Source organism: Mobula birostris, chromosome 11 (genome assembly GCF_030028105.1).
Source record: "Mobula birostris isolate sMobBir1 chromosome 11, sMobBir1.hap1, whole genome shotgun sequence".
Lineage (NCBI taxonomy): Eukaryota > Metazoa > Chordata > Chondrichthyes > Myliobatiformes > Myliobatidae > Mobula > Mobula birostris.
In genome coordinates, this window is record NC_092380.1 from 14,448,431 (window position 1) to 14,476,204 (window position 27,774).

Below are 27,774 nucleotides of genomic sequence, written 5' to 3' on the forward strand. Positions count from 1 at the left end.
CACAAAACTAGAGAGAACAGATACTAAACTCACAGTTAACAAGGTAACTGAGGCTAGGAGCAACTGGCTGAGGCTGGCTGGTTCGATGGGTGAACAAGTTCGTGGATGAGAGCTGGGTTAAAATAGGCTGCAGGAGATGAGTTGGAAATGAGTGGCAAGTGTTCATGTTAGCTGGGTGGAGACTGGGAGGCAACTGCCTGTGCAGGTCTGACATTTCCAACATCTACTGGGGGTTCCCAACCTTTTTTATGCCATGGACCAATGCCATTAACCAAGGGGTTCATGGGTGTGTTTTACTGCTCAACATTGATGCTTTGTGCTCCCTTTCTGCTTGCACTAATTACCTTGCTTTCTGATTCTGATGCCATTGTCCATTGAACAGAAGGGGCATAGAAATTGATTCTGTATTAGAATTATCCTTGTGATGATGGGAAGAACAACTTCCAGCCTCATTGTCATAGTTGATGCACTTAAAGCAAGACTACAAAATGAGATCTTGGCACAGAGGTTTTTGATTTAAAATCGTGCTTAAAAGCATATCTTTGATGGTCACATATCATCTGCGGCACATTCAGGCTGGGTTGGAGGAAACTTTCCACTGGATTCCCAGACTCCCAGCACCCCCTGCTGGTGCCTTTGTTACAAATGTAGAATCTACTGGGTCCCTTTTGATTGGCCAATGAAACTGACACTTGAGGTCCAGCAACACACATAAAATGCTGAAGGAACTCAGCAGGCCAGGCAGCATCTATGGAAAAGAGTACAGTCGACGTTTCGGGCCAAAACCCTGCTGAAGGGTTTCACATTTTGTGTGTGTTGCTCGAATTTCCAGCATCTGCAGATTTTCTCGTTTGTGACTTGAGGTCCAGTATCACTTAACACCTCTTTTAGGATCATATGATACAGGGGTGACCATTCTTTACTGGCTCCTTGCAGAGCAACCCTGTCAGTCCCATCTACCCAGTCTTGTCTCCCCTCAGCCTCTGATAATTACTGCCCACTATGCTGCTGCCAATTAGGGCAGCAATGAAGGTCCTCCATCTGTCCGTATGGAAAGATTCTTCATTGCTGTTACTGTAACAATATTTTTTTGACTAATCAGGGTTGTTAGTCCTGAGCTGAACCCCCGAACCTGGAGGGCTGGTGGACCACTCTCAGTCTGGCCTCTACGCTTTGACCTGTTTGGCAAGGGGGACCTTACCAAGAATCAAAGCAGAAAGCCCTGACTCCAGTCAACATAACTCTCCAGGTCATTGAGGTAGGCAAGCCTCCAATCCCCACAACAAGGCTGTGGTCCTCTTGGAAGTCAGCCACTATAGCTAATAGTCGGCATCTTGGTGAACCTCATTTGCACTTTCTCCAAATCCTCCATGTCCATAACAATAAACACAGGAGATTCTTCAGAAGTTGGAAATCCAGGGTAACAGATGCAAAATGCTGGAGGAACTCAGCAGGCCAGACAACATCTATAAAAAGGAACAACAATTGGCATTTCAAGCAGGACCCTTCTCCAGTCCTGATGAAGTGACTCAGTCCAAAAAATTGATTGTTTTTTTCCTCTTCATAGATGCCACCTGACTTGCTGAGTTCCTCCAGCATTTTGAGTGTGTTGCATCAATAACAATGTTTTTCCTACCAAGTTAGTGACTACTTCAGAACTTGTTTTCCCTATTTATCAATGGCCCCTCTTTTCCTCTATTTTATTGTGTGGCTCACTTTATGTAATATTAACATCATAACTAAGCCTTCTGTAGAATATCATAACGCAGAAAATGATTGCCTCCGGTGTCCATCCAATGTCCCGTAGAAAGCCCCGAGTTTCCTTTTCCACCAATTCTACAGGCAGTGAATTTCACAACTACTAATGTTTATTAAAAAAAATGCTGCACACATTCCTCTTGCATCTTTTAAAAAGCACCGCTACTATACCATGTTTATATATCTTAATCAAACTGCTTTGCTGAAATAAAAAAATACAAAATATTATTTTCAATTTATTTGAAAAAATTTAAAAATAAAACTTACAATATTTTTCCCAACAGCTCCGTGCCCTGTGCATCTCGATTTTTGAACCAAAATCACATTGCTCCCATCTCAGGAAGCGCGATGCGCGAAATGCATCTATTTAAATATTAGTGTTATTAATGGTGTCTGGAACTGGACATTGCTCCTTGACTGCAAAATGCATTGAGCAAACCAGATCACACTCACCCTCTCTCTGGCAACTAGAGGACTGTAGAATTGAAAGTAAGAAGCTAGGGTGACCTTTTTGTAAATTTCAATATATACCTTATGCTACAACATCCAACTCCATATAAAATAGAACATTCAGGTCAGAACAAGTCATGTTATTCCTGCTAAGCGGAGCTAGTTCCCAAGAGGACCATAAGTTTGTTGTGGTTTGGGCACTTGCGTGCCTCAATGACCTGGAGAGCTATGATGGCTGGACTTTATGCTTTGGCTCTTGGTAGGGTCACCTGTGCCAAACAAGTCAAAGGGTAGAGGCCACACTAAGAGTGGTCTACCGGTCCTCCAGGTTCAGGGGTTCAGCTCAGGGCTAACAACCCTGACTGGTCAAACAAAATTGTTACAGAAACAGCAATGCTTCTACATCTGAGTGCGACGGTATTCCTGAGTCTCCACCCGGGACTTGTATGACTGACAGCAGTGAAAACCAAGAGGAAGCTACTGACATGATGAAGGAAGCCCTGAACATCACCAGAGATGGAGGACCTTCATTGCTGCCCTAAATACCAGCAGTAAGTGATGTGGAGGTGTGGAAAATGACCTGTTTGAATGGCAGGCAAAACAAAAATTTTCACTGTACTCCATGCATGTGACAATAATTAATTATTTTATCCATTGACACCTTCCTGAAGCTTATTCATAAGCCATTCAGGAATGGTCATAGTAAGATTCCTTACCACAAAGTGCCGTCGTGCTCAGATTCACCAGCACCATCTGAACTCCAGCCTTTGCATGTCAGTCTTTCACTTATAATTAGAAGCTGAATTATATCATCCTCAAAGTAAACTCTTGGGTCCACTGACCTTTGAAGAAGAGTTCCAAGGATTTATGACTCTTCAAAAGATTTTTAAAAAATTGTCCCATCTCTCCCATGGTTATTTATGGTGACACATATGTACTTTAATAATAAATTTACTTTGAACTTTTGAGTTTTAAATATCTGAACCCTTAGTTTGGGATAGTTCCCATCTCCCACAAGAACAGATCAATACAGGGTCTTGAAGCCTAAATGTTGACAGTATCCACCAATGCTGCTTGAACTGCTGAGTTTTCCAGCATTTTCTGATTTTATTTCAGTTTTCCAGAATCTGCAGTTTTTACTTTATTTATCAACACAATTTATCGAGTTCCACCCCACATTTTTAAAATCTGATATAACCACAAAATCACCTAATTGCAAATATATATGCCTTGAATATTTTAGGAATAAACATATTGATTATGATAGTTTGCTTGAAAAGAATCATTTCAAAACTGCTTACGAGGCGTCTAAAGCCGTTGACAGCAGTGTGAACCACAAACACGAGAAAATCTGCAGACGCTGGAAATCCTGATGAAGGATCCCGGCCTGAAACCTCGGCGGTTTATTAATTTCTATACTGTAGTTGCTGCCTGACCTGCTGGGATCCTCCCGCATTTTGCGTGTGTTGACAGCAGTGCGAAAGCGCCAATTACAATGGACTACATATCCCAGAACGCTCTGTCACCCAAGCTCATTTTACCCATTCAATATAAGCCCTGTTCATTGGTTGTGGAGGATGTAGGTCTCCTCCAGTAAGGTGGCATCTTATTTCGCGATGGCTCTTCCTAAGATGGGAGCAATGTGATTTTGGTTCAATAATCAGGATACACGGGACACGGATCTGCTGGGGAAAATATTGTAAGTTTTATTTTTAATTGTTTTAAAATAGATTGAAAATAATAATATTTTGTATTAAGATAAGCTGCAAGTTCAACGATGATTGATTGCCCTTCTCTTATGAAAGCCCCTATTCTGTAATTGATGTCCCTATACCTACATATTGTGTCAATAATAATTTTAATGCTCTTGCTTCAAGTTAGTTTTTTTTCCTACCTTCCACTTTGGAAATAAAAACCTAATATTATTGCCAGATAGTATAGGAAGTGAGAGCTGGTTGGTTTTAAGAGCGTTTGTACTGTTGCTTGGAGCCCGTTTGTTTTTTTTACATTTAATAAACTTTATCGTAATGAAAAAATATAACATAATTAACAGTTCAATAACTTCTTACATTCTCAGTGTCGTATGGTCAGTTTGTTCAGTAGTGTTAACATCTGTTTAAAAAAAACAGCCCCATCGCCGCTTAGGAATGGAATCTGTTTGATATAGCTATTGAAACGTTTTATAACTTTGTGCAATCACCCTGCACACTTCTCCTTTCCTCTGCTCAATAAAATAGACTCTGAACTCACAATCTACATTGACGTGGCCTTGCACATTATTATGTACCTGCCCCTTTACTGTGACTGTATTCAGAATTCTGCATGCTGTTAATTTTCCCCTGCACAATTTTAAAAATAAGCTGTAATGCATGCCATTCAAAGTAGTTTTTCCCCACTGTTCCTCGCTACACGTGACAATCATAAAGTAATTGCCGATAAATAGAAGATAATTATTCTGAGAAACAACTGTTTACCTTGGGCTCTGAAACCTGCCCCTGGCTTTTTCATTGCAATATTCAGAGTGCAAATGATGCAGCCAGTATGTATTGATTTCCAATTTTGTAACTTGAACACTATTTCAGTTACATAATAAAGGCAGAAAATATTGGAACAAAGAAGGCACTGGAAATACTCAGATCGGGTAGTATGTGCTAAAGAGAAACAAGAGTTAATGTTTCAAGTCAAAGACACGTCACCAGAACCGTTGCCTGTTTCTGCTGCCTCATCTCAGTCATAACGTCACACAGCACAGAATTTGGTTCTTCAGCCCGTCGCAGTTTACCGAGCTTTTTGTCTGTCCGCATTAATCCCATTTGACCTTTCCAAATGCCTATGTGTAGTGATTGCCTGTTGACCATTAACAGTATTTTCTGTTGTTCTTTCAGATTGCTGACATCCAAAGTTTGTTTTAAGCTCTAATTTATATAATAGTTGTCATACACTGTGATTTTGGTGCGCAGGTGGCTGTCAGAAAATGTAGCCTTTGGTGTGAGTAGAGATGAGCTTTTCACTGCACTTGCCACAGATTAGCTGACGGTTTGAGCTTGAGTACTGTTGGCAGCAAAACAACACCGAGGCCTTAAATTATTGAGTCTCAGATGCAGTGTGGAAACAGGCCCCTTGGCCAACTGCACCTGCACCAGTCATCAACTACTTATTATACTAATCCACCATTGATGCCATTTTATATGGCATAAGATGTCTCCTATGGTGGGGGAGTCTAGGACCAGAGGGCACAGTCTCAGAATAGAAGAATGCCCCTTTAGAACAGAGATGAGGAGGAATTTCTTTAGCTAGAGCAGGGGTCCCAACCTTTCTTTATGCTAGTGGCCAATACCATTAAGCAAGGGGTCTGTGGACCCAGGTAGGAGACTCCTGAACTACAAGGTGTGGAATTCATTGCCATATATGGCTGTGGAGATCAAGTCATTGTGTATATTTAAAGCAAAGGTTCTTGATTAGTAAAGGTGCCTATAGTTGCAAGTGAAAGGCAGGAGAATGGGATTTAGCAGGATATAAATCAGCCATGATGGAATGCTGGAGCAGGCTGAATGGCCTAGTTCTGCTCCCATGTCATATGGTCTTAGTTCCGATTAAATGAAATCAGTAGTGGGTTTATTATTGGCACACCTAGATATGTGATGCCATCCATACAGTCATTTCAAAACTTAAATACTAACATTTGTACATTGAAATAGGATCAGTGACCTGAACTGTTAACTCTGCTTCTCCACAGTTGCTGTGTGACTTGTTGAGTGTTTTCAGTACTCTGTTTTGTGTTCCTTTTATTCTTGTTTGTTAATGTGGCAAAATGCCCCAATGGCGTGTCCATATTCTGGAAAAATGGAAGCTTTGCCTCATAAGGAAAATCTGGGCTAGATTTCATAGATTATGAAGAGTATTTTAAAGAGTAGTTTGCTATGAAACTCTAGAGTTTCATATCTCAACAGCTGAAGGTCCCAGTGATGGAGAGGTTACAGTCAGCAATGTAAAACCATTCTGAACTTGAGTGCACATGTCTTGAAGGGAGGAGGTTATAAAGGTGGAGGTTATGAGGGTGGGGAGAAACTGAGGAGATTTTAAAAAAAAATGGAGACAAATTTTAAAATCAAGACTTTGGTTAACCAAGAGATTGGCAGTGCATAGTTGAAGGCAATCCCATCTCTTTAGAGAGCAACTCAAAGCTTCTATCAGTTAGGGGAACTGGTCCCAAGGAGATTTGGCAAGACCAAAGGAGTGGGCTAGGTTGCATGCCCAGAATCTTCTCAGTGTGTAGGAAGAAGCTGTCCCCGTGGCTGCACAAGGCTTAGCAGGACAAGTCAAAGCCTTGATGGAGGATGGGTTACATCTGTTGGCAGATAGATGTTGGGTACATAACTACTGGCACTTGCCCAAGATTCTTACTGAGAGATACACAAGTGAAGCTAAACGAGATAATGGATTTACATTCTCCAGTAGTTTTCACTATTGATTTCATTGGAAAGCCAGATCTCCAGGGCTCTAAAATCAACACTGCACCCAATCCTGTCATACTCAAACATTCTTCAATGGCCTGACAGGATGTTTCCTCAGCTGAGGAATCTCTTACCTGGGATCACAGACACACAATCAGAGATGGTCATTTGAACTGAAATGGCGAGAAATCTCTTACTCAGAGAATGCTAAACCTTTTGAAATCTGTACCTTGGAAAAGGAGCCTCAGCCATTGCTTGAATTCTAAACATACATTCAGTGGCTGCTCTGTTAGGTACAGGAGGTATCTAAAAATGGCCACTGAGTGGATGTTCATGGTCTTCTGCTGCTGTAGCCCATCCACTTCAAGGTTCCACATGTTGTGCATTCAGATATGCTCTTCACTCCACTGTTGTAACACATGGTTATTCGAGTTGCTGTCGCCTTCCTGTCAGCTTAAAGCAGCTTGGCCATTCTCACCTGTCCTCTTTCATTAACAAGGCATTTTCACCCACAGAAAAACTGCTCAGTGGGGTTTTTTTTTTTGTTTTGTTTTGTTTTTTGCACCATGCTCGGCAAACCCCAGAGACCATTGTACATGAAAATCTCCAGAGGTCAGCAGTTTCTGAGATTCTCAAACCAACAATCATTCCGCAGTCAACGTCAGTTAGATCACATTTCTTCCCCATTCTGATGTTTGGTCTGAACAACCACTGAACCTTGTGCCCTGTCTGCATTCTTTTATGCATTGAGTGGCTGCCACATGATTGGCTAATTAGATATTTGCATTAACGAGCAGGTGTATCTAATAAAGTGACCACTGAGTGTATTTTTGTATGTCAGAGGAATTTAGGAACCTGGACGTAGAAGATCAGCTATGGATGTTGACTGGTAGAACAGGCTCGAGAACAAATGATCTAGTCCTTTATCGACTGTTTATGTTCTCATGTTAAATGTGGGTGCAGTGGATTAAAATTCTTTTATTTCTACCTCTGTTGATGACGAAACAACATTTTAAATTGCACTATGAGGTGTGTGAAATCCTAGGGGATAAGATATATATTATGTGACCTAATATTGCACTTCTCGGTAACACTGAAGCTATCTGAAACACTGCCAGGATCATAAAAAGACTTGTTTTTATAGCACCTTTCATGGTTGAAGGATGTTTCAAAGTTGATGGAAGTATTTTTGAATAGTAGTTTATATCTTGTTTCTAAGTACAGCAGCCAATTTATGCACAGTAGGCTATTGCTAATAGATAACAATGAGATCACTGAATTAGATTTATTATCACTGACTTATAAAATGTGTAATTTGCATTAGAGCAGTACAATGCAAAGATATAAAATTACTATGAATTACAGAGCTAAATAGTGCAAAAACAAAAGAATAGTAAGGTATTGCACAGGAGCTTGAAGACTCGTATGGCCAGATTTAGGAACAGCTTCTTTCCAACTGTGATAAGACTGCTGAATGGATCCTGACCCGGATCTGGGCCATACCCTCCAAATATCTGGACCTGCCTCTTGTTTTTTTTTTGCACTACCTTACTTTCCCTTTTCTATTTTCTATTTATGATTTATAAATTAAATTTTTAATATTTACTATCGATTTGTACTCCAGGGAGTACGAAGAGCAGAATCAAATATCGCTGTGATGATTGTACGCTCTAGTATCAATTGTTTGGTGACAATAAAGTATAAAGGTAAAGTATAAAGTAGTGTATATGGACCATTCAGAAATCTGATGGTGGAAGGTAAGAAGCTGTTCCTGAATCATTGAGTCTTCAGGCTCCTGTACCTCCTCTGCTGATAGCAGTAAGGAGAAGAGGGCATATCCCGGATGGTGAGGGTAATGAACACCACCTTCTTGAGGCATTGTCTCTTCAATGTGACCTTGATGGTTTGGCTGGGCGGGGGGATGGTGGTGGAGCGCTTGTGGTGGAGCTGGAATGCTGGGGAAAACTCAGCAGGTCAGGGGACGTCTGTGGAAAGAGAAACAGAGTTAACAGTTCAAATCTGAGTTAATGTCCAGGTTCAACAATCTGCTGGAAGAATTCAGCAGGTCAAGCAGCATCTGTGTGAGCAGAGGAATTACCAGTGCTTCAGGTTGAATCCCTGCATCAGAACCGAGTGTAGAGAGGGGGACTGATGGGAAAGGAGTTCCAGGTGATTGGTAGAGTGAGGAGGAGTGTAAGGTGACAGGCAGGTCGTCCCAGGGAGCGGAGCTACAGTGGAGCTGGAAGACAGTGGTAAGTGAATGATAGATGGAGCCAGATAAAGAGAGAGGAAAGAAGGAAAAGGCAGAAAAAAAACAGATAGAACAAGGTGGGGAAAGGGGAGGGTAAAGGCTGAAGACAGCTGTTGGAGCAAGATAAGCAGGAATACCAAGGACTGTCAGCGTTGAAATGCAGAACATAGTGCTTAGTGTTCCTGCTTGTCTCCCTCCAACAGCTGTCTCCAACCTTCACACTCCTCTCCCCAACTTCATCTGTTTTTTTCTGTCTTTCCCTTCTTTCCCTTCGCTCCATCCATCATTCACCTGCTACTGTCTTCCAACTCCATTGTCGCTCCCTGGTACAACCTGCCTGTTGCCTTGCACCCCTCCTCAGTCCACCAATCACCTGGACTCCTTTGTCACCACTCTCCTCCTCTTTATACTGGTCATCTTGCCTCTCCACTCTCAGTTCTAATCCAGATTTTCAACCCAAAATGGCAAAAGTTCCTTTCCTTCTACCGATGTCGCTCGACCCGCTGAGTTCTTCCAGCAGATTGGTTGTTCCTCCCATCATCTTCTTCATGTCTCTTTCGATGCCAGGGTGGTAGTCCATTGCTGGGACTGCAATAGTTCACCATCACATAATGTGTCGGAGAGTCTGTCCTGGGACTGGCATGTAAGTGCCACTACAAAGGAAACTCGGCACTGCTTCTACTTTCTCAGAAGTCTGCATAGATTCAGCATGTCATCTAAAATTTGGACAAACTTCTCAAGGTGTACAGTGGAATGGTTGCATCACTGCCTGGTTTGAAGCACCAATACCCAAGATGGGGAAAGCCAACAAAAAGTGGTGGATAAAGCTCAGTCTATCACAGGAAAAGCCCTCCCTACCATTGAGCACATACAAAGGGCACTACCACAAGAAAGCAGTATCCATTCATCATGACATCCACTGTCCAGGCCGTGCTCTCACCTCACTGCTGCCACTGGGAAAGGTCTCACACCACCAGGTTCAGGACCAGTTTTTACCCTTCAACCATCAGGCTCCTAAACCAGCATAGAAAACGTCACTCACCTCAACACTGAACTGGTTCCACAACCTATGGACTCACTTTCAGGGACTCCTCAATTCAAGTTCTCAGTGTTACTTATTTACTATTTAGTTATTATTGTTATTATTAGGTGTTTTTTTTTGCATTTGCTGTTTGTTTTCTTTTGCAGATCAGCTACCCCCCCCCCCCCCATGCCACCTTCACCTCTTCCTATTCATCAATTGCCTAACTAATCTTTGGAAGAAAATGCTGTTGTGAGTGCCTGTCACAAAATGGGGATTAAGGCATCCATTAGTCTTGCGAGACCATGGATCTGCGCCTGGAAAGTCTTCACTCTGCAGGGCACAGGCCTGGTCAAGGTTGTATGGAAGACCAGCATTTGCCCATGCTGCAAGTCTCTCCTCTCCACAACACCAATGTTGTCCAAGGGAAGGGCATTAGGACCCATACAGCTTGGCACCAGTGTCGTCGCAGAGCAATGTGTGATTAAGTGCCTTGCTCAAGGACACAACACGTTGCCTTGGCTGGGGCTCAAACTCACACCCTTCAGGTCGCTAGTCCAATGCCTTAACCACTTGGCCACGTGCGCACACAAACAAAATGGGGAACATTGTAGGTACATAATGTTGTCTTCCTCTGTTGAACTTGGATCATGGTTGTTCAAACTTAACACTGCAGACCCAGAAGCTTTCATCAGTTTAAGTCTTGTATTGATTTTTGTTTCTCCCCTCATTGCTGTTTCAGCTGCAGCATGACACAGGAATGGCTTTTGTGGAAGACGACTATGGACTATTTGATGGCTACGATAGCCTGGAGGACCGATGCAGCAGCAGCGATGGGAACTTCACCACCGGGGAATCGAGTGACGAGCGCATGGAAGAAGAGGAGCGGAGCCAGCACAAAGATCTGGAGTCGGAGTCGATATCTGGAATGACAAACGATGACGATGAGTTGTCCATCAATGGAAAATTTGGAATGGGTACATTGAGTAACAATATTGTGCGTTTGTTAGTGTATAATGTGATTTATCGAGACCTGATTTTTGAAGAGTAGACAAGATATGAGAGTCTTGCTTTTTGTTGTCTTACTCTTATTAATTTGTAACATGATTTGATTGTCAGAAACTGATATGAATTATTGTATTTGTCTGTCCTGGACTCTCAGATCTGTGACACTTGTTAATGTCGAGAGCTGATTTTTTTTAGAGGTAGACAAGGAATGATTGGGTTAATTTTTGTTGTCTTATTCTTACTAATTTGTAACATAGCTGCCTGCTCCATTGAGTCCATACTAGGCTAAAAATGGATTATTTACGCTAATTTTGTGACCCAGCTCTCAGTCCTTTTACCCTGCAAAGTATGGCTCTTCAAGTCTCCTTCAATGTTTTTTTTAAGCTAAATTTTAAAACTTTCTCTTTTATCCATGTGACATTATTTTCTCGCTACCATCCTCTCAGTTTCGAGTCACCAAAATTCATTGAGGTTAAGGAAAATCTTCCCTCTTAATTCTTCTGCAGTTAACTTGAAAGTCTACCTTCCTAGTTACTGCCCATTCTGTCAAGGGGAAATCAATGGTTTCTCTTCACACTTTGTAAGTCTTTTGTAATTTAATACATTTGTTTTGTCCCCTTTGTTCTAAAAAAGAAAAGCTCTGACCTATGCTATAATTTTCTGATTCTGCCAACATCCTATAAAACCTCATCTATACCTTGCCTACAGCTTAACATCCTTCCTGTAGCATGGTGGACAAAACTAAAGATATTGATTAAATGAAGGGGAGAGGGGTTTCCCTTTAATATTATAGTTGGTCTGTTTCATAGTACATTGGGGACATGCTTTTAATTCAAAGGGTATGGAGCAAGGCTGAGTCAACAGAAATTTTCAAATTCGATCATCAAATAGTTAATGAGAAATGGTCGATGGATCAAAGTCAGCAACTGAAATTAAAGTAGAATTAGGCATTTTCTAATTAGGATGGGCTTAAACAAAGTATCTCTATTTCTCATCCTATGTCCAATATCTGATGTGTATGCTGGACATTACCATGTCTAAGCTCCCACAGCAATGAATAAACTCTTCTCAGACTTCCAGCCAGGTACAGGTATTGATTATAATCGACGTTTCGATGATAAACTCTGTCATCTTCATCAGGGAATGGCAGAGTTGGTCATCGAAACCTTATTTATAATCGATACCTGTACCTGGCTGGAAGCCCGAGAAGAGTTTATTCGTTCTATACGCCGGAAAAGCACTAGATCCTTTTCATCCCTGAGGAAGATGACAGAGTTGGTTATTGAAATGTCAGTTATAGTCGATGTTGGTACCCGGCTGGAAGCCCGAGAAGAGTTTATTCATCATGTATGCCAGGAAAACTCTAGATCCTTTTTCACTACCACAGCAAATTGATAGGCTTGTTAAGAAGGCGTATGGTGTGTTGGCCTTCATTGTTGCAGCTCTGTAAAACCCTTGTAGAAAAGGTATAGATCGAGTAGATTGCCAGAGACTTCTTCCCAGGGTAGAAATGACTAATATGAGGGGGCATAATTTTAAAGTGATTGGGACGAAAGTAGAGGGGAATGTTGAGGTAAGTTTTCCTTGCACAAAGTGGTGGGTGCGTGGAACATGCTGCCTTGCGGTGGTGATAGTGGTAGATACATTAGGGACATTTAACAGACCCTTAGATAGGCAAATGGATGATCTTTTAAAAAATGGAGGGCAATGTGGAAAAAAAGGGTCAGATTAATCTTGGAGTAGGTTTAAAGATCGGCCCACTGTTGTGGGCTGAAGGGTCTGTACTGTGCTGTTATGTTCTGTGTTCTAATACAGGCCATAACTGGTAGCAGGATTTCAGCATCACAAAATGCTTCCAGCAAGGAAGGAGGCCATTTTGTTCTGTTCTGTCTAGTTTTTTTCCCCTAAGGTAAGCTCTACTTGCCCACCTTGCTTTTCTTTTGGGTATTTGTCCAGCTCCCTTTTGAAAGTTACAACTAAATCTACCTCCTCAACAATTCTGGCAGTATATTCCAGACCCTAACTAATCAGATCTATTTTTTATTTTCCCCTTTGCATCTATTTGTTTCTTGTACCAAAAGGTTTCATTCTATGTTCCTTTGTTCTTGGCCAGTTGGAACAGTTTCGCTCAGTCTTTCCCACCCCTATGCTTTTAAATTCCTCTGTCAGATCTCCTCATACTCCTCTTCCTCTGTTCCACTTATCCAATTCCTCCTGCAAAGTTTAAAATCTTCCATCATAGGAATCATTTTGTAAAATCTCTTCTCTTCTGCATCCTCTCCAAAGCTTTCAATCTCTCCACAGTGAGGCACCCAGAACAGCACAGACCCCTCGGGTTATAGATGAAGCAGGTTTTATGCAACTTCATGATGACTTCCTTTTGCTCTTGTACTCCACTCTGCACCTTCATTGATCAAGTCTGGGATTGTGTATCCACATTGAACCGCTTTCTGAACCTACCCTGTCACATTGAACAAACTATGCTCATATAGCCTCAGTTCTCTCTATTCTTGTATTCCTTTTCATATAGTACGATGTAGTTGCAGGGTTCCCAATCTTTTTTATGCTTTGGACCAATACCATTAAGCAAGGGGTCCATGAACCCCAGTTGGGAACACCTACTGTAATGTGACTGTCTCTCTCATTCTTCTTACTGAAATTTTTGTCACCGTTTAATTTCTACCACTCCTCTTCGCCACTCCCACCCAGCCTGATTGTATTTCTCTGAAGTCTGTTACTATCTTTTTGATCCTTGACTTTCTTATCAGGAGACCACAGTCAGTGCATAACATTTCCTCCTCACTGACAATCAATAATGCTGCAATTCAAAGAATGCACGCTTAGCACATTGCTCTACTCTCTACACCTACAACTGTGTGGCTAGGCACAGCTCGAGCACCATCTGTAAGTTTGCCGATGACACAACTATTGCTGGCAGAATCTCAGATGGTGACGAGGAGACTTACAGGAGTGAAATAGATCAGCTAGTTGAGTGGCGTCGCAACAACAACCTTGCACTCAATGTCAGTAAGAGTAATGAATTGACTGTGGACTTTAGGAAGGGGAAGTTGAGGGAGCTCACAGCAGTCTTCATCAAGGGATCAGCAGTGGAAAGAGTGAGCAGCTTCAAGTTTCTGGGAATCAGTATCTTTGAAGATCCCTCATGGGTCCAATGTATTAATGCAATTACAAAGAAGGCATGACGGCATCTTTATTTCAATAGGAGTTTGAGGAGAGGTTGCCAAAGACTCCAGCAAACTTCTGCTGATGCACCGGGGAGAGCATTCTAACTAGTTGCATCACTGTGGTATGGAGGGATTAATACGCAGGATTGGAAAAGGCTGCACAAAGTTGCAAACTCAGCCAGCTCCATCAGGACACTTGCCTCTCCAGCATCGAGGATAATTTCAAAAGGCAATGCCTCAAAAAGGCTGCATCCTCACAGCCTGATTTTCCACAGTTCACATCTGCCTCCGGGTTTTGTATCATCTGCAAACTTGTAAAATTGTGCGTGTCGAAGTATGTATTGAGAAAAGCATTGGTCCTAGTAGAAACCCTTAGGCTTGCTATGAACACAGCCTACTTACCAGAGTCTGATAGAAATCAAGGCTTGGAAACCTCCAGCATTATGCAGAATGGCTGGAGTTTAATTAGCCTCTCCTTTTCAGAAACCAACAGGTTCACTGATTTACTTGCAGCACCTTCTGTTTAAGAACTCGAAAATTTCTTTTGACCTCTTTACCTGCTTCGGTTCTGCTGTTCTAAAACATTTTTTCTTAAATACACAAAGCTACCTGTGAGATGTGCGGCATTAAAGGAGAGCGGGAAGACTTCTTTTCCAAGACTAAAAGGTTCTGCAGTGTCTCTTGTTCTCGGAGCTACTCTTCCAACTCGAAGAAAGCCAGCATCTTGGCCCGGTTACAGGTTAGTTATCCTTCCATTTGGCCTGTCATCTGATACAAACCCTGTGACTGGGCATGCTGCATGGCTTGCTGTGGTTTGCATTAGATCAGTTTGTAGCGATAGGGCAGCATTCACTGAATTAACCAACGCAAGAGCAGATGGCAGAACTGACACCATTGTGGAATCCTAAAAAGGCAGCTGTAGAAATTAAAATTTGTACATTTTAATAGTCTGGATATGACCATCTATAATGGTGATTGGTTTGTTAACCTAAATTAGACTCAGACTCTCAGCAAAACATTTGACTCTTAACAGCCCTTCTGGGTCCAGTAAAGGGCATTGAGAACAAAAACATAGTACACAGTTGTATTGGTCTAACCTCACTGCTCCAAACCTTTTAAAAAGAACATGGCAATCTAGTCAGCCCAATAAGATCACATCTATTTGTTTAAACTGGGAGTCCTGACCCACAGACTAGTCAAGCAGCACATTCATGGAATGCATTCCTAGCAACATTCAATCCCATTGGCAGGATGGTTAGTGACGCAGCTATAAGTGCTGCTGTCTTATGGTGTTTTTTATAGGCATTCGTTAGTCTCATGAGACCATGGATTTGTGCCTTGGAGGGTTTCCAGGGTGCAGGCCTGGGCAAGGTTGTATGGAAGACCAGCAGTTGCTCATGCTGCAAGTCTCCCCTCTCCACGCCACTGATGTTGTCCAAGGGAAGGGTATTAGGACCCATACAGCTTGACACTGGTGTCGTCGCAAAGCAATGTGTGGTTAAGTGCCTTGCTCAAGGACACACACGCTGCCTCAGCCAAGGCTCGAACTAGCGACCTTCAAATCACTAGACGAACGCCTTAACCACTTGGCCACGCGCCAACAATTGCTGATGGTGTGGAGTTTGCACGTTCTCCCTGTGACTTTTCAGGTGCTCTGGTTTCCTTTCTTGTCCCAGCGACGTGGGAATTGGTAGGTTTTTTGTGCTCTATAAATTGCTGCTAGTGTGTAGATGTGCGATAGAGGGGTTGGAAAGGGGTTGGATGGCATTAATGTATATGGTGCTTCATGGTAAATGTGGACACTGAACTGAAGAGTCTGTTTCTATTTTATATATCCAACGATTTAAATCAGGAGGGAGTGGCTCGGGGGGCTTTTCAAACATTGATACTACACTCCACAAAGTTCTCTGGCATCTGGTCAAACAGAGGAAAGAAAACCTAAGTTACCAGCTATCACTCTCCCTCAGCTGATGGGCCAGCACTCACTGTGTGGGAAACACAGGAGTATTGAAAGTGCAGTGGGTAGGGACTGATATCTGACCTATGGCTTGGTTGCACCATGATGTCTTAAAGGTTGAAAGTACCATCCTATAAGATCATGGGATGGCACAGTAACATAGTGGTTAGTGCAATCACTTCACAGCATTAGTGATCACCGATCAGAGTTTGATTGCTGTCGCTGTCTGCAGGGAGTTTGTACATTCTCCCCATGACCGCGTGGGTTTCCTCCAGGTGCTTCAGTTTCCTCCCACATTCCAAAGACGTTCAGGTCAGTAGGCTAATTGGTCGTTGTGAATTATCATGTGGTTAAGCTAGGATTAAATTGGGGTATTGCTGAGTGGCGTGGCTCGAAGGGCCAGAAGTGCCTACTCCATGCTATATGTCAATAAAAAATTTTTTTAAAAATGTCCGATTAGTGTTAGTGAGTTATGGGCATGCTATGTCGGTGCCAGAGGCACGACAACACTTGCGTGCTGCCCCCAGTACAGTCCTCAGACTGTGGTCCTTCGATGTAAAACAATGCATGTCACTGTTTCAATGTACATGTGGCAAATAATAAAGCTAATCCTTCTCACATCGATCTATCCACGTCAGATGCATCTGCCCAGGCTGGTACTGCTAGGTTTCCACTGCACAGTACTTGAGGAGATGCCTTCCATCTTCACATTGAGAAAATTACTAATCCTATCCCGTTCTGGTAATAAATGGTGGTTAGATAATTGGGGATGGTGTCGGGTGATGGGAGGCATCATGAATGTTTTTAATCTTCAGTGACGATAGAGCCCAGCATGTAGGTGCAGAATCCAAGGAAAATGTGCATGCTGTCATTTTCAGTCAAAGTGGAGGTCCACCTCCGCCTCCTATTGACTTTCAAACCATCACAAAAGTTGACTTTTAGCCAAATTGCTTAAATGCAGGTGATTTCAAGGAAGAGAGTGAGCAGCACAGTGATGCAACAGATTGCAGCCTGACCTTGGGTGCTCTCTGTTTGGAGTTTGCATATTCTCCCTGTGACTGCCTGCATGTCCTCTGGGTGTTGAAGTTTCCTCCTGCTTCCCCAGGGAACGTGGCATGTTCCCTAAGGCAGGTTAATTGACTGCTATTAACTGCTCCTAGTGTGTGGGTTTAGAATGGAGCTGCTGCTATTATGAGAAAGAACGGTTTACCGCAGGGGTTCCCAACCTGGGGTCCATGACATAAAAAAGCTTGGGATCCCCTGGTTTACAGGGAAATCAGTAGGATAATGGGAGTAGTGGAATTGCACCATGAACCAAATTGTCCTTATCCAATGCCATTAGGAAATATGTTAGAAACAAGAATGGCTGAGAACATTGGAGCAAAGACTAGGGGACCAGAGGACATTCTCGTTTGTGTTCCAGAATGGTCTCTGCCCCAGTTTAACTGTTGTGGTGGAATGGTTGGGTGTTGCATCTATTTGCTATTGCAGAAGACTGGATGGTTGTGTACTTCTCAAATAAATCAGGAAAATTCCAGTATGGATAATATCTGGGTGCTATATTGCTTATTAAGAATTCCATGTGAAGTTTTCCATGTTTGCAGTTGAAAATGAAGTTAAAAGTTTGGGAATAGGACTTTAATCCTTGGAACATAGATTGAGAATTATGAGAGGTATAGATAGAGTAAATACAGGCTTTTTCCACTGTGGTTGGGTGGCACTACAACCAGAGGTCATGGGTTAAGGGTGAAAGGTGAAAAGTTTAAGTGGGACGTGAGGGGAAATGTCTTTACTCAGAGGTTTGTGAGAGAGTGGAATGAGCTGCCAGCACAAGTGGTACATGTGAGCTCGATTTCAATATTTAAGCAAAGTTTGTATAGGTACATGGATGATAGGGTTATGGAGGGCTATGATCCCAGTGCAGATTGATAGCAGTAGGCAGTTTAAATAGGTTGGCATGGACTAGATGGGGCCAAGGGCCTGTTTCTGTGCTGTACTTTTTTTTAATGTCACTGTGACTGAACAGCAGGTGAGATTGTATAGAATTAATGCTTCAGTTCAATGACCATCCCAGTAGTGATGCAATGTAGAGTCAAAGAGAGATAGAGCGTAGAAATAGGCCAATTATCACATCAGATCTGCACCAACTATCCGCCATCCATTCAATCTCAACAACATTAATTCCATTTTGTTCTTTCTGCCATTTTCCTCCAGATTTTATTGCTCAGCTTTGGTGTAATTTTCAGTGGCCAATTAACTTGCCAACCCACTTGCCTTTGGGACGTGGGTTCAAACCTGAGCACCCAGGGAAACCCAAATGGTCACAGAGAACATGCGGATTCCACACAGGCAGAGCTGGAGATCACTACTGAACCCAGGTCTCCGGCACTGTGAGACAGTTACGCCACTGTTTCACCCTCACTAACATTAACCCTGCCTCTCTCCTGACTTGCTGATGCTTATATCAATCTCTTAATGTAACAATTCTTTGCTTGTTGCCTTGCAGGGAAAGCCACCAACGAAGAAGGCAAAGGTGTTGAACAAAGCTTCCTGGGCAGCAAAACTGGGGGCCTTTCTGCAACGTCATTCTGCTGGGCCAGCAGCAAACAGCTCTCAGAGTGGCAGCTCCGGTAAGATTCGTGTCTCGATGCAGACCGGCTGGGCCTACAGTTAAATTGCTGAAAAAAAATTTCGAAGGAGGGAACAGTAGTGCAGCAGATTAAACAGCTGCCTCACAAAATCCAGGACTCTTGAATTTGATCCTGACCTCTGGTGTATGGAGTTTGCACACCCTACCTGCGATCGCGTCCCAAAGATGTGCTGTGGGTTAATTGGCTTCTGTAAATGACTCCTACATGGGTAGGTGGCAAAAAGAATCTCTACTCTGCTGCCCGTTACACCTCTGGCATTTAGGGCAGCAATGAAGGTCCTCTATGTCTGGTGGTGTTCAGGCCTTCCTTCATCGTTCCAGTAGCTCGGTTTTCACTACTGTCAATCAAGCAAATCCTGGGTGGAGACTCAGGAATACTGTCGTACTCAGATGTAGAAAGACTATACATTGCTGTCTCCATAACCATTTTGTCTTGCCGGTCAGGATTGTTAGCCCTGAGCTGAACCCCCAAACCTGGAGGACTGACAAAAACAATCAAAGGGAAGTTAAGTGGCATCTGAGAGAATAAATTGCAGGACCGCAAGGAGAGGGGGATTGGGCTGATGGGATTGTTGTGTTGGGGGTCGGTGGGAACCTTGTGGGCTTAATGGCTTCCAGTGTCATAGTAAGTCAACTTAATTAAATGAGTGCCCATTTGTCAGGTACTGACAGCATCAAGAGGTAGTTTACCCATGGAGAGAATCAAGGTTTTCCACATTTAACTGTCAGTTTAGAGTGGAAAAAGATGAATGTGATTTCTTTTCCTTGGTGCGCTATGGCCTGTTCTAATTCCTCCATTAGCTAGCTCGCACCAGGTTACAATGAGAAAATGGGAATTGAGTTAATGATTTTCATGGATTTGCTAAATAATTAGAGAGACCTGACTCCTCCCTTTATCAAGTTCAAGTTTAATTGTCAATTAACCACACACATGTATACAGCTAAACGAAACATTTCTCTGGGGCCCAGCTGCAAAACGCAGTACATACATGCTACATGGTACATATAGTTCTGATAGCACATACAGTAAAGTCATATTATTTTATGACACAGTATTAGCACAAGTTCTTGGTTGTCATAGCCTGAAGATCGATGGTGCATGGGATGTTGTCCTGGAGCCACATTTCCACAAGAATGAGCGTGTAACAGTTCCTCATCTCGTGCTGTGTCAGCCGCAGATGAAAGCAATCCAGCTCGACTTCCAGTGAGTGAACACTGGAGAGTAGTACTGACAGGAGAGATGGCCTGCAGGGGTCAGCACTCCCACCACACCTCTGTTCTCTCCCACACAGTTTCCAGCCCCTCCTCTCCTGGGTGGCTGTAACAGGCAACACTGCAACATGAGAGCCTGGCCTGCGCAACAACTGATACCACACAGCTTCCGTGCCATTGGTCTCGTCAGTGAACCAACGAACTAGACTTGCAGTATTTTGTATTACCGATGTCCACCGGGGTCTTGCGATCCAAGAAAAACATTTAAGAAACACATTTGCACTAATTCTTGGACCGAAAGAGGCCGCTGCGATCGAGCGCACCCCCAATTTACTGGAAATCAACCTAGGGTGAGAGAGTGGAAAAACGTGCTCCAGGATCTCCTGCTGAATTAGTTACTCAACACCCAGGAACCATGTGGTCTCTGAAAGAACACATCTCTAGTTTGTTTGTTTATCAAGATACAGAGCAGAATAGGCCACCCAGCAATCACCCATTTAATCTTGGACTAGGATAATTTACAATGATCAATTAGTCTATGAACTGGTATGTCTTTGGACTGTGGGAGAACACCACCAACAGGCTGTGGTGGGTTGTCACGTTGCAACAGTGCTGTTGTTGACATGTCAAGACAATAGAGAATGACCAGTATCTCACCGTTGCAGCAATCAGTTAGGACTTGAATCTGATTAGGACTGGCAACAATTAAATTTAAAAAGAGAAAATGCCAGAAACATTCAACAGGTCAGGCAGTATCTGTAGGAAGTGAAATGGAGTTTTAGATCCTGGGCTTTACGTCAGATGAAGGTTCCCAGTTTTGAAACCTTACCTCTGTTTCTCTTCCCACAGATTACTTTTGTTTCAGATTACCGACATCTGCGGTTTTGTTTTGGCCTTCAAAAAGAAAGTCAGAATTTATTTTAAAATCTTGCTTTCTTCCGATTATATTTCTTCCTTTCAAGGTGGTATCCGAGGATTTGAATGGGGGAAGTATATTGAAGAGCAGAACTGCAAAGCTGCCCCTGTTAGCTGCTTCAAACATGTGAGTGAAACGTGTATTATTTGTAAACTGTTTTTTTTCCTGTTGAAGCCTTCTCTATCTCCCCAGTCCATCCTTAAATTCCTCTTCAGTATTCATAACCAATATATTAGTGTCTGTTGGGCTCCTGGACCTGAGTTCATACTGCTTTTGAAATGGTATTCCATGGTGGAAAGAATTCACAGTTTCCTTCTCCACCAGTTTGGAAGACACTTGATCTTTTCTGGGAGTCACAGATTAACTGAGACCATTAAAATTCTTGCTGCTACCTTGAGGGCTTAGGAAGTTCGAAGAGGAGATCTTGCAAGCGATAACATAAGGCAACACAGTTGGAACCAATCCTACATTTCCTCGAGGGACTGCAGATGAACAGGTTTGGATATCTGATGAATATAAGCATGAATATACCTCCAGCGGTGACACAAAGAAAGAAGCAGTGAATGAAGAGCAAAAGCCTCCCCATGTAGTTGATGAGATGTATTCTAGGCTGCTTTGAGAGACAAGGGAGAAGAATGTTGGGATGTGATGGAGATTTTTGTATCTTTATTGGCTACAGGTGAGGTATCAGATGAGGGGAGGACAGCAAAATATGGTTCCTTTACTCAAGAAGTTCATTAGGATAAGTTAGGATAGTGACTCTAATATTAATAATAGGAAGTTATTAGAAGATTCTGTAGGATGGAATTGGAGTTTGTACGTTCTCCCCATGACCATGTGGGTTTCCTCCCACAGTCCAAAGATGTGCTGGTTGGTAGGTTAATTGGTCATTGTAAATTGTCCCGTGATTAGGCTAGGATTAAATTGGGGGGTTTACTGGGCTGTGTGGCTCGAAGGGCCTATTCTGTGCTGTATCTCAATAAAATAAAAATTAATTTGTACTTGGGGAGGCAGAGATTAATCAAGGATAGTCAACACGGCCTTATTAGTGGGTATGCCCCTCTGATCAATTTGATTTTTGTTTTGTAAGAAGTAACACTGTATCAATGAGGGCAGTGTGGTTGATGCTGTCTATATAGAATTCAGTAAGACCTTTGACAGGATCCCACATCCAAAAGTTAGACCGAGGCATTGGCAAGTTGGATTCAAAATTGGCTTGGAAATAGAAGCTAGGAATGATGGTGGAAGGTTGTTTTTGCAGTTGGAAGCCTGTCACTAGTTGTATGCTACAGGGATTGCTAGTAGGTCCTTGGTGCTTGTTAAACAATTGATATGGATATGAGTATCAGAGGTATAATTGTATTTATGTAGATCACAGGTAAATTAGTGGTGGAGTTTGTAGCAAAGCAGGTAGTATTTGGTTTTAGGATGATATCGATCATTTGGTAAGATGGGCAGAGCAATGGCAGATGGAATATACAGTACTGTGCAGAAATCTTAGGCATGTGTATATATAGTTAGGGAGCCTAAGACTTTTGCACAATACTGAAATAATTATAAGTATTGCACTGTACTGCTGCCACTCAGGTGGCTGAGCGGAGGGTCTGATTTGAGGTTTGAAAAAAATTTAAGGAGCTTGGTATGAATAGTAAGAAATGTTTCTGTGTAGCAGAGATGCTTATCTGGAGGCCTTAACTATAAGAGAAGGGGTAAGATGTTTAGAAGGGATCTGAGGGGGTGCTGAAGATGGAGGCTCTCAAAACATTTAAGTATCTGGACAAACACTTGAATCCCTGAGGCATTGAAGGCGATGGACCAAATGTTGGAATATGGAACAGAAGGTGCCAAGGGAGCCTTTGAGGCAGTTGGACTTGTGATCAACCCTGGCATGGGGTACCAGCTGGGACAATAATTTCAAAATCAGCCACAGAGTTATGAGCTGTAAGATTCTGTGATTCTCAGCATGACCAATGTTATGTGGGCGACCCCAGTAGCCAGTTTAATCACAGATAGAAAACATAGAAAATAGGTGCAGGAGTAGGCCATTCGGCCCTTCGAGCCTGCACCGCCATTTATTATGATCATGGCTGATCATCCAACTCAGAACCCTGCACCAGCCTTCCCTCCATACCCTCTGAACCCCCTAGCCACAAGGGCCATATCTAATTCTCCTAAACAGGTAAAAGGCAAAGGGTAAAATAAAAGTGATTGGCATTGTTATTAACAAGCAAGAGAAAATCTGAAGATGCTGGAAATCCAAGCAACGCACGTCAAAGTTGCTGGTGAACGCAGCAGGCCAGGCAGCATCTCTAGGAAGAGGTACAGTCCAGGTATCCCTCTGACCAAGCAACTTTGATGTGTGTTGCTTGAATTTCCAGCATCTGCAGAATTCCTCGTGGATGCTGGAAATCTATTTTTTTTTTTTTCCTCTCCATTCTGCTGAAGGGTCTCGGCCTGAAACGTCGAGTGTACTCTTTTTCCATGGATGCTGCCTGGCCTGCTGAGTTCCTCTAGCATTTTTGTGCTTTTTGGGCTTTTTATTAATTGTTTGATGATGTTGGTCTAAGGGAAGAAAGTAAACCTGAATGCCGTCAGTTCTTTAGGGAAGCTCTAGTTGGCCCTCTGATCTGACTCCCTAATGCACAACACCTTACATTAGTTCATTATGTGCCGTATCTATATGCCGTGTGCGATCACGGTCTTTCCATGACCATGATTGTTCTTGGCAAATTTTTCTATAGAAGTGGTTTGCCATTGCCGCCTTCTGGGCGGTGTCTTTACAAGACAGGTGACCCCAGCCATTGTCAGTATTCTTCAGAGATTGTTTGCCTGCCATCAGTGGTCACCTACCAGGACTTGTGATATGCACCAGTTGCTCATACGACCATCCACCACCTGCTCCCATGGTTTCACGTGACCCTGATCATTGGGAGGGGCGGGGGGGGGGTGAACTAAGCAGGTGCTACACCTTGCACAAGGGTGACCTGCTGGGTGCATTACACCTTCTTTGGTAGAGACGCATTTCCACCCTGCCACCCTACTTGTGTACCACTCTAAAATGTCAGTTTAATTATATGCCCAAATGCTGGAAAGGGCTGGGTTTAAACCCAGAACCTCTTAACAATGCCACTGGTTAAGCCAGTGGATCAATTGATTCAGTGGTGAATTGTACAAGACACAAGGCCACATCTTCAACTATGCAGCCTGTTGGCCTGTCCAAGGCTGAGGAGGCGAGAGAGACCACAGTCTTGACTGATACTACATATAGAGTGTTCATTAAGTAAAATTATTAGGTTCAGAATAGTCATCAGAAGGGATATCTTTTCCTCCTCAGGATAACAACCCAGGTACTTGAAAATATTGCTGATGATGGACTACTTACTAGTTGGTGCCATAAATCAATTTGAGAGCAGAGTGGTTAGTTTGTAAAACACCATACTGGTGATTGTTCTTTGCAAGGCTTCTGTAGTTTCATCTAATGTTAATCACTATCTAAAATAAAAAGGAAGTGCTGAGATACATCTGTGGGAAGAGAAACCGAGTTAACGTTTCAGGTTGAGGACCCTCCATCAGAACTGAAACTCTGATGTGCCTCTGCTTCAGAGCTTTTCCACTATTTTTCTTATTTTACATTTCCAGCATCTGTAGTCTGTTAATTTTCACCTTCAGTTTTCTTTTCCCTCCTCTTGTGCCCTCCCTGTGATGCATCTCAGTGGTTTGATTTGGTTTTTGTTTTGAAACATATTTAATAGTTCAACTAAATTCTAATTCCTGTGGCTTATTGGGGACTGTCTTGAATTTATTGTCCGTTAGTAGCACCGATTATACCCGAATCGAATAAATATGGTGATCAGCAGTATTCCCAGTATTGATGGTTGTGGGATGCCCCTTCTGACTAGCTTCTAGACTGCGTTGTTTCTTTTCGTCACACTCTCCCAGTGACCACATGGGTTTCCTCAGGACAATCCAGTTTCCTCCCACAAACCAAAGATGTGCAGGTTGGTAGATTAAATGGCCACTGTAATTTGTCCCTAGTGTGTAGGCAAGTGGTAGAATTTTCCAGTTGAAGAGAACGTGGGCAAAATTGATTATTGTTGGCCAAAAAGCCTGTTACCCTGCTGTATGTCTATATGCCATCTGTTCTTTCCAGCATCTGTGGTGTCAGAAATAGAATTAACATTTCAGTTCAATGACCTTTATAAATTGAATGTTTTAAGTTGCATAGAATGGGAGGGGCAGAAACTACAAAAAGACTGTGATAAAGCGGAGAGTAAGCGGGATTGAATTGCAGACTTGCTAGTGCTGGCTGAGAGAGGATGAAGCTTGTTAATTGAAACTGATCTGTCTGGAGGAGATGCCAGTCAATGAAGATGAATAAGGACAGGTGAGAAGGATTTTTTTTTTAAAAAAAGGAAAATTCACACTGCAGGAACTGAGAGACACAAAATGGTACAGTTCGTGGAAAATGGAAGTAAAAGAGCACACTGGAAATGTACAGCAGGCTGGGCAGTCTCCATTGAGGGATAAAAACTGAGTTTATGTTGCAGGTTGATTACCTTGTCCCAATACAAATGGAGATGTTGGTTTCTTGAAATTGAATCCTGTGGACTATTAATGCACTTAGTCAGAAGTTGACATGGTTGCTCTTGTTCTGGAGTGACCTGGACCTCCCTGTGCTCGTTTCCTCCAGTGGGGCGACATTGCGAGTGCTGAGGTGCATATTGTTCAAGTTGATTGCTGCTGCAATTGGAAGGAATATCTGGGTCTCTTGAGTGACAGGGCAGGTGCAGCGTAGGAACAAGGGAGTAGCACTTGATGGAGATGGAAGAGTGAATCAGGGTGTTGTGGGGGTGGAATTGTCTCTTCAGAATGCTGGAATGGCTGGAGAAAAATGTCGGCTGGTGGCTGCACTGTGAGAGTGGAGTAATTTATAGAGAATGATTTGGAGGCTGGTGAGGAATCCTGTCCTTGCTCAGAGTGGGAGGAGTGAGAAATGATGGAAATGCTCGATTGATTAGACCATATCTGGAGATTTGACTGGCCTTTTAAAATGCTTTACTGCAGAGGCTGGTATTGGTTCATAGCCATTATTGACGCACTGGGTAATGAGGACCTAACCTCATGTTTGAAGATGACTCAAAGCCTTGGAAGGTAGTAAACATACAAGGAAGTAGTGATAAAATTCAGAATATTATTAAACTACAGTATATGTTAGTGGATCAGCAATCCAAAAGAGTGTGAACAATTAGAACATAGAATGTAAACCAGTACAGCAGAGGAACAGGCCCTTCAGCTGACAGCGTTGTGCCAAACTAATTAAATTGGTGATCAAATGCTCAACTAAAGTAAACCCTTATGGTGACACAATGTCCACATCCCTTCATCTCCTGCACATTCATGTGCCTGCCTAAGAGCCTCCTGAATGCCCTGACCCCTATCCAGGTAGTGCATTCCAGGCACTCTCCATTCCGAGCTGCATCCTCTTCTGCACGCTCACCCAAGCCTTAACATCCTTCCTAAAATGGAGAGACCAGAGCTGAACGTAATATTCCAGAAGTGGCTTAACTGGAGTTTTATAACTTACGGACTCTTGACCTCAATTCCTCGACTAGTAAAGGGAAGCATGCTGTATGTCCTCTTTACTACCCTATCAACCCGTGCAGCCACTTTTAGGGAGCTATCAACCTGAGCCCCAAGGTCCCTCTGCTGTTGAGGGTCATGCCGTTAACATTTTACTGTCTTTTTACACTTGATATCCCAAGGTGCAACATTTTGCACTTGGACAGATTAAACTACATCTGCCCTTATCGGCCATTGATCTATATATATCTTCTGCTATGCCAGTCTCCTACACTGTCCACAACACTAACAATCTACCTATTGTATGTAAACCCACCCATCTCCGTTCTCATCCAAGTCATTTACTCTTTGGAACACTGCTAGTCACGACCACCGGCCAGTAAAAGTCCTGTATCAACAGCTGCCCTCTTTTATGGGCAAGCTAATTCTGAATCCAAATTATCAATACACATTAATCTTCTGGATGAGCCTCCCATGCCTTAGCAAAATCCATGTAGACAACATCCACACCTCTACCCTCATCCATCACCTTCGTCACCTCCTCAAAATCTCAATCCAGCTAGTAATACAGGTCTGGCCCTGTACAGAGTCATGCTGACTGTCCTAGTTAGGCCATGATTTTTCAATTACTTATAAATTCTATCCCTAAAACTTTCTCCGGTGACTTCCCTACCTCTGACATAAAACTCATCAAATCTATGGGTTCCACAATTATCCCCGTTTCCCTTCTGAATAAGTGAACAACGTTAGCTATCCTCTGGGACCTTGCCTGTGGCTGGAGAACACATAGGTATTGTCCAAGATCCCAGTAGTCTCATCTCTTGCCTCTCAATAACCTGGGGTATATTCCATTAGGCCTTCTGGACTTAGCCACTTCGACATTCTTTGAGACAGTCCACATTGCCTCTTTTAACTTGAAATGTCTTATCAAATTAGCAGGCTCCACACTGATTTCTGTATGTTCCTTATCCTTCTCCTTGGTAAATATTGATGTAAAGTACTCATTTAGGACCTTGCTCACATCCTATGCCTCCAAGCACATCCCTTCTTTATCTTTAAGTGGTCTTACCCACCCCCTAGTTATCCTCTTGGTCTTGATGTTTATATACAGATAATCCTACTGTAGTGACCCCTTCTGGCCCTCTTAATTCCTTTCATGAGTTCTTTTCTGCTTCCTTATAATCCTGAAGAGCTCCGCTTAATCATAGCTTCCTAAATACAAGAGTAGATTTCTGGAGTAGCACCACAATCTTCTGCCTTGAGCAATGACAAAGTTCCATTCTATTCTACTCTAAAGCTTACATGTGCTTCCTTTTTCTTCTTGACTAAAAT

At 42.8% G+C, this 27,774-nt stretch overlaps 1 protein-coding gene across 2 annotated transcripts in view; it reads left to right on the forward strand.

The window, feature by feature from the left end:
• The first annotated feature begins 3,803 nt into the window (after nt 1-3,803).
• l3mbtl2 (L3MBTL histone methyl-lysine binding protein 2) overlaps nt 3,804-27,774 on the forward strand; it is a 163,166-nt gene continuing 139,195 nt past the window's right edge. For both annotated transcript variants that reach the window (XR_011887714.1, XM_072271726.1), the window contains exons 1-5: nt 3,804-3,907; nt 10,677-10,911; nt 14,733-14,866; nt 18,591-18,714; nt 20,909-20,988. Coding sequence is in view for 1 of the 2 variants with exons in the window: in XM_072271726.1 (XP_072127827.1) it covers nt 10,695-10,911; nt 14,733-14,866; nt 18,591-18,714; nt 20,909-20,988 (555 nt within the window). In the remaining variant the exon portion in view is untranslated. The remainder of the gene's footprint in view (nt 3,908-10,676; nt 10,912-14,732; nt 14,867-18,590; nt 18,715-20,908; nt 20,989-27,774) is intronic.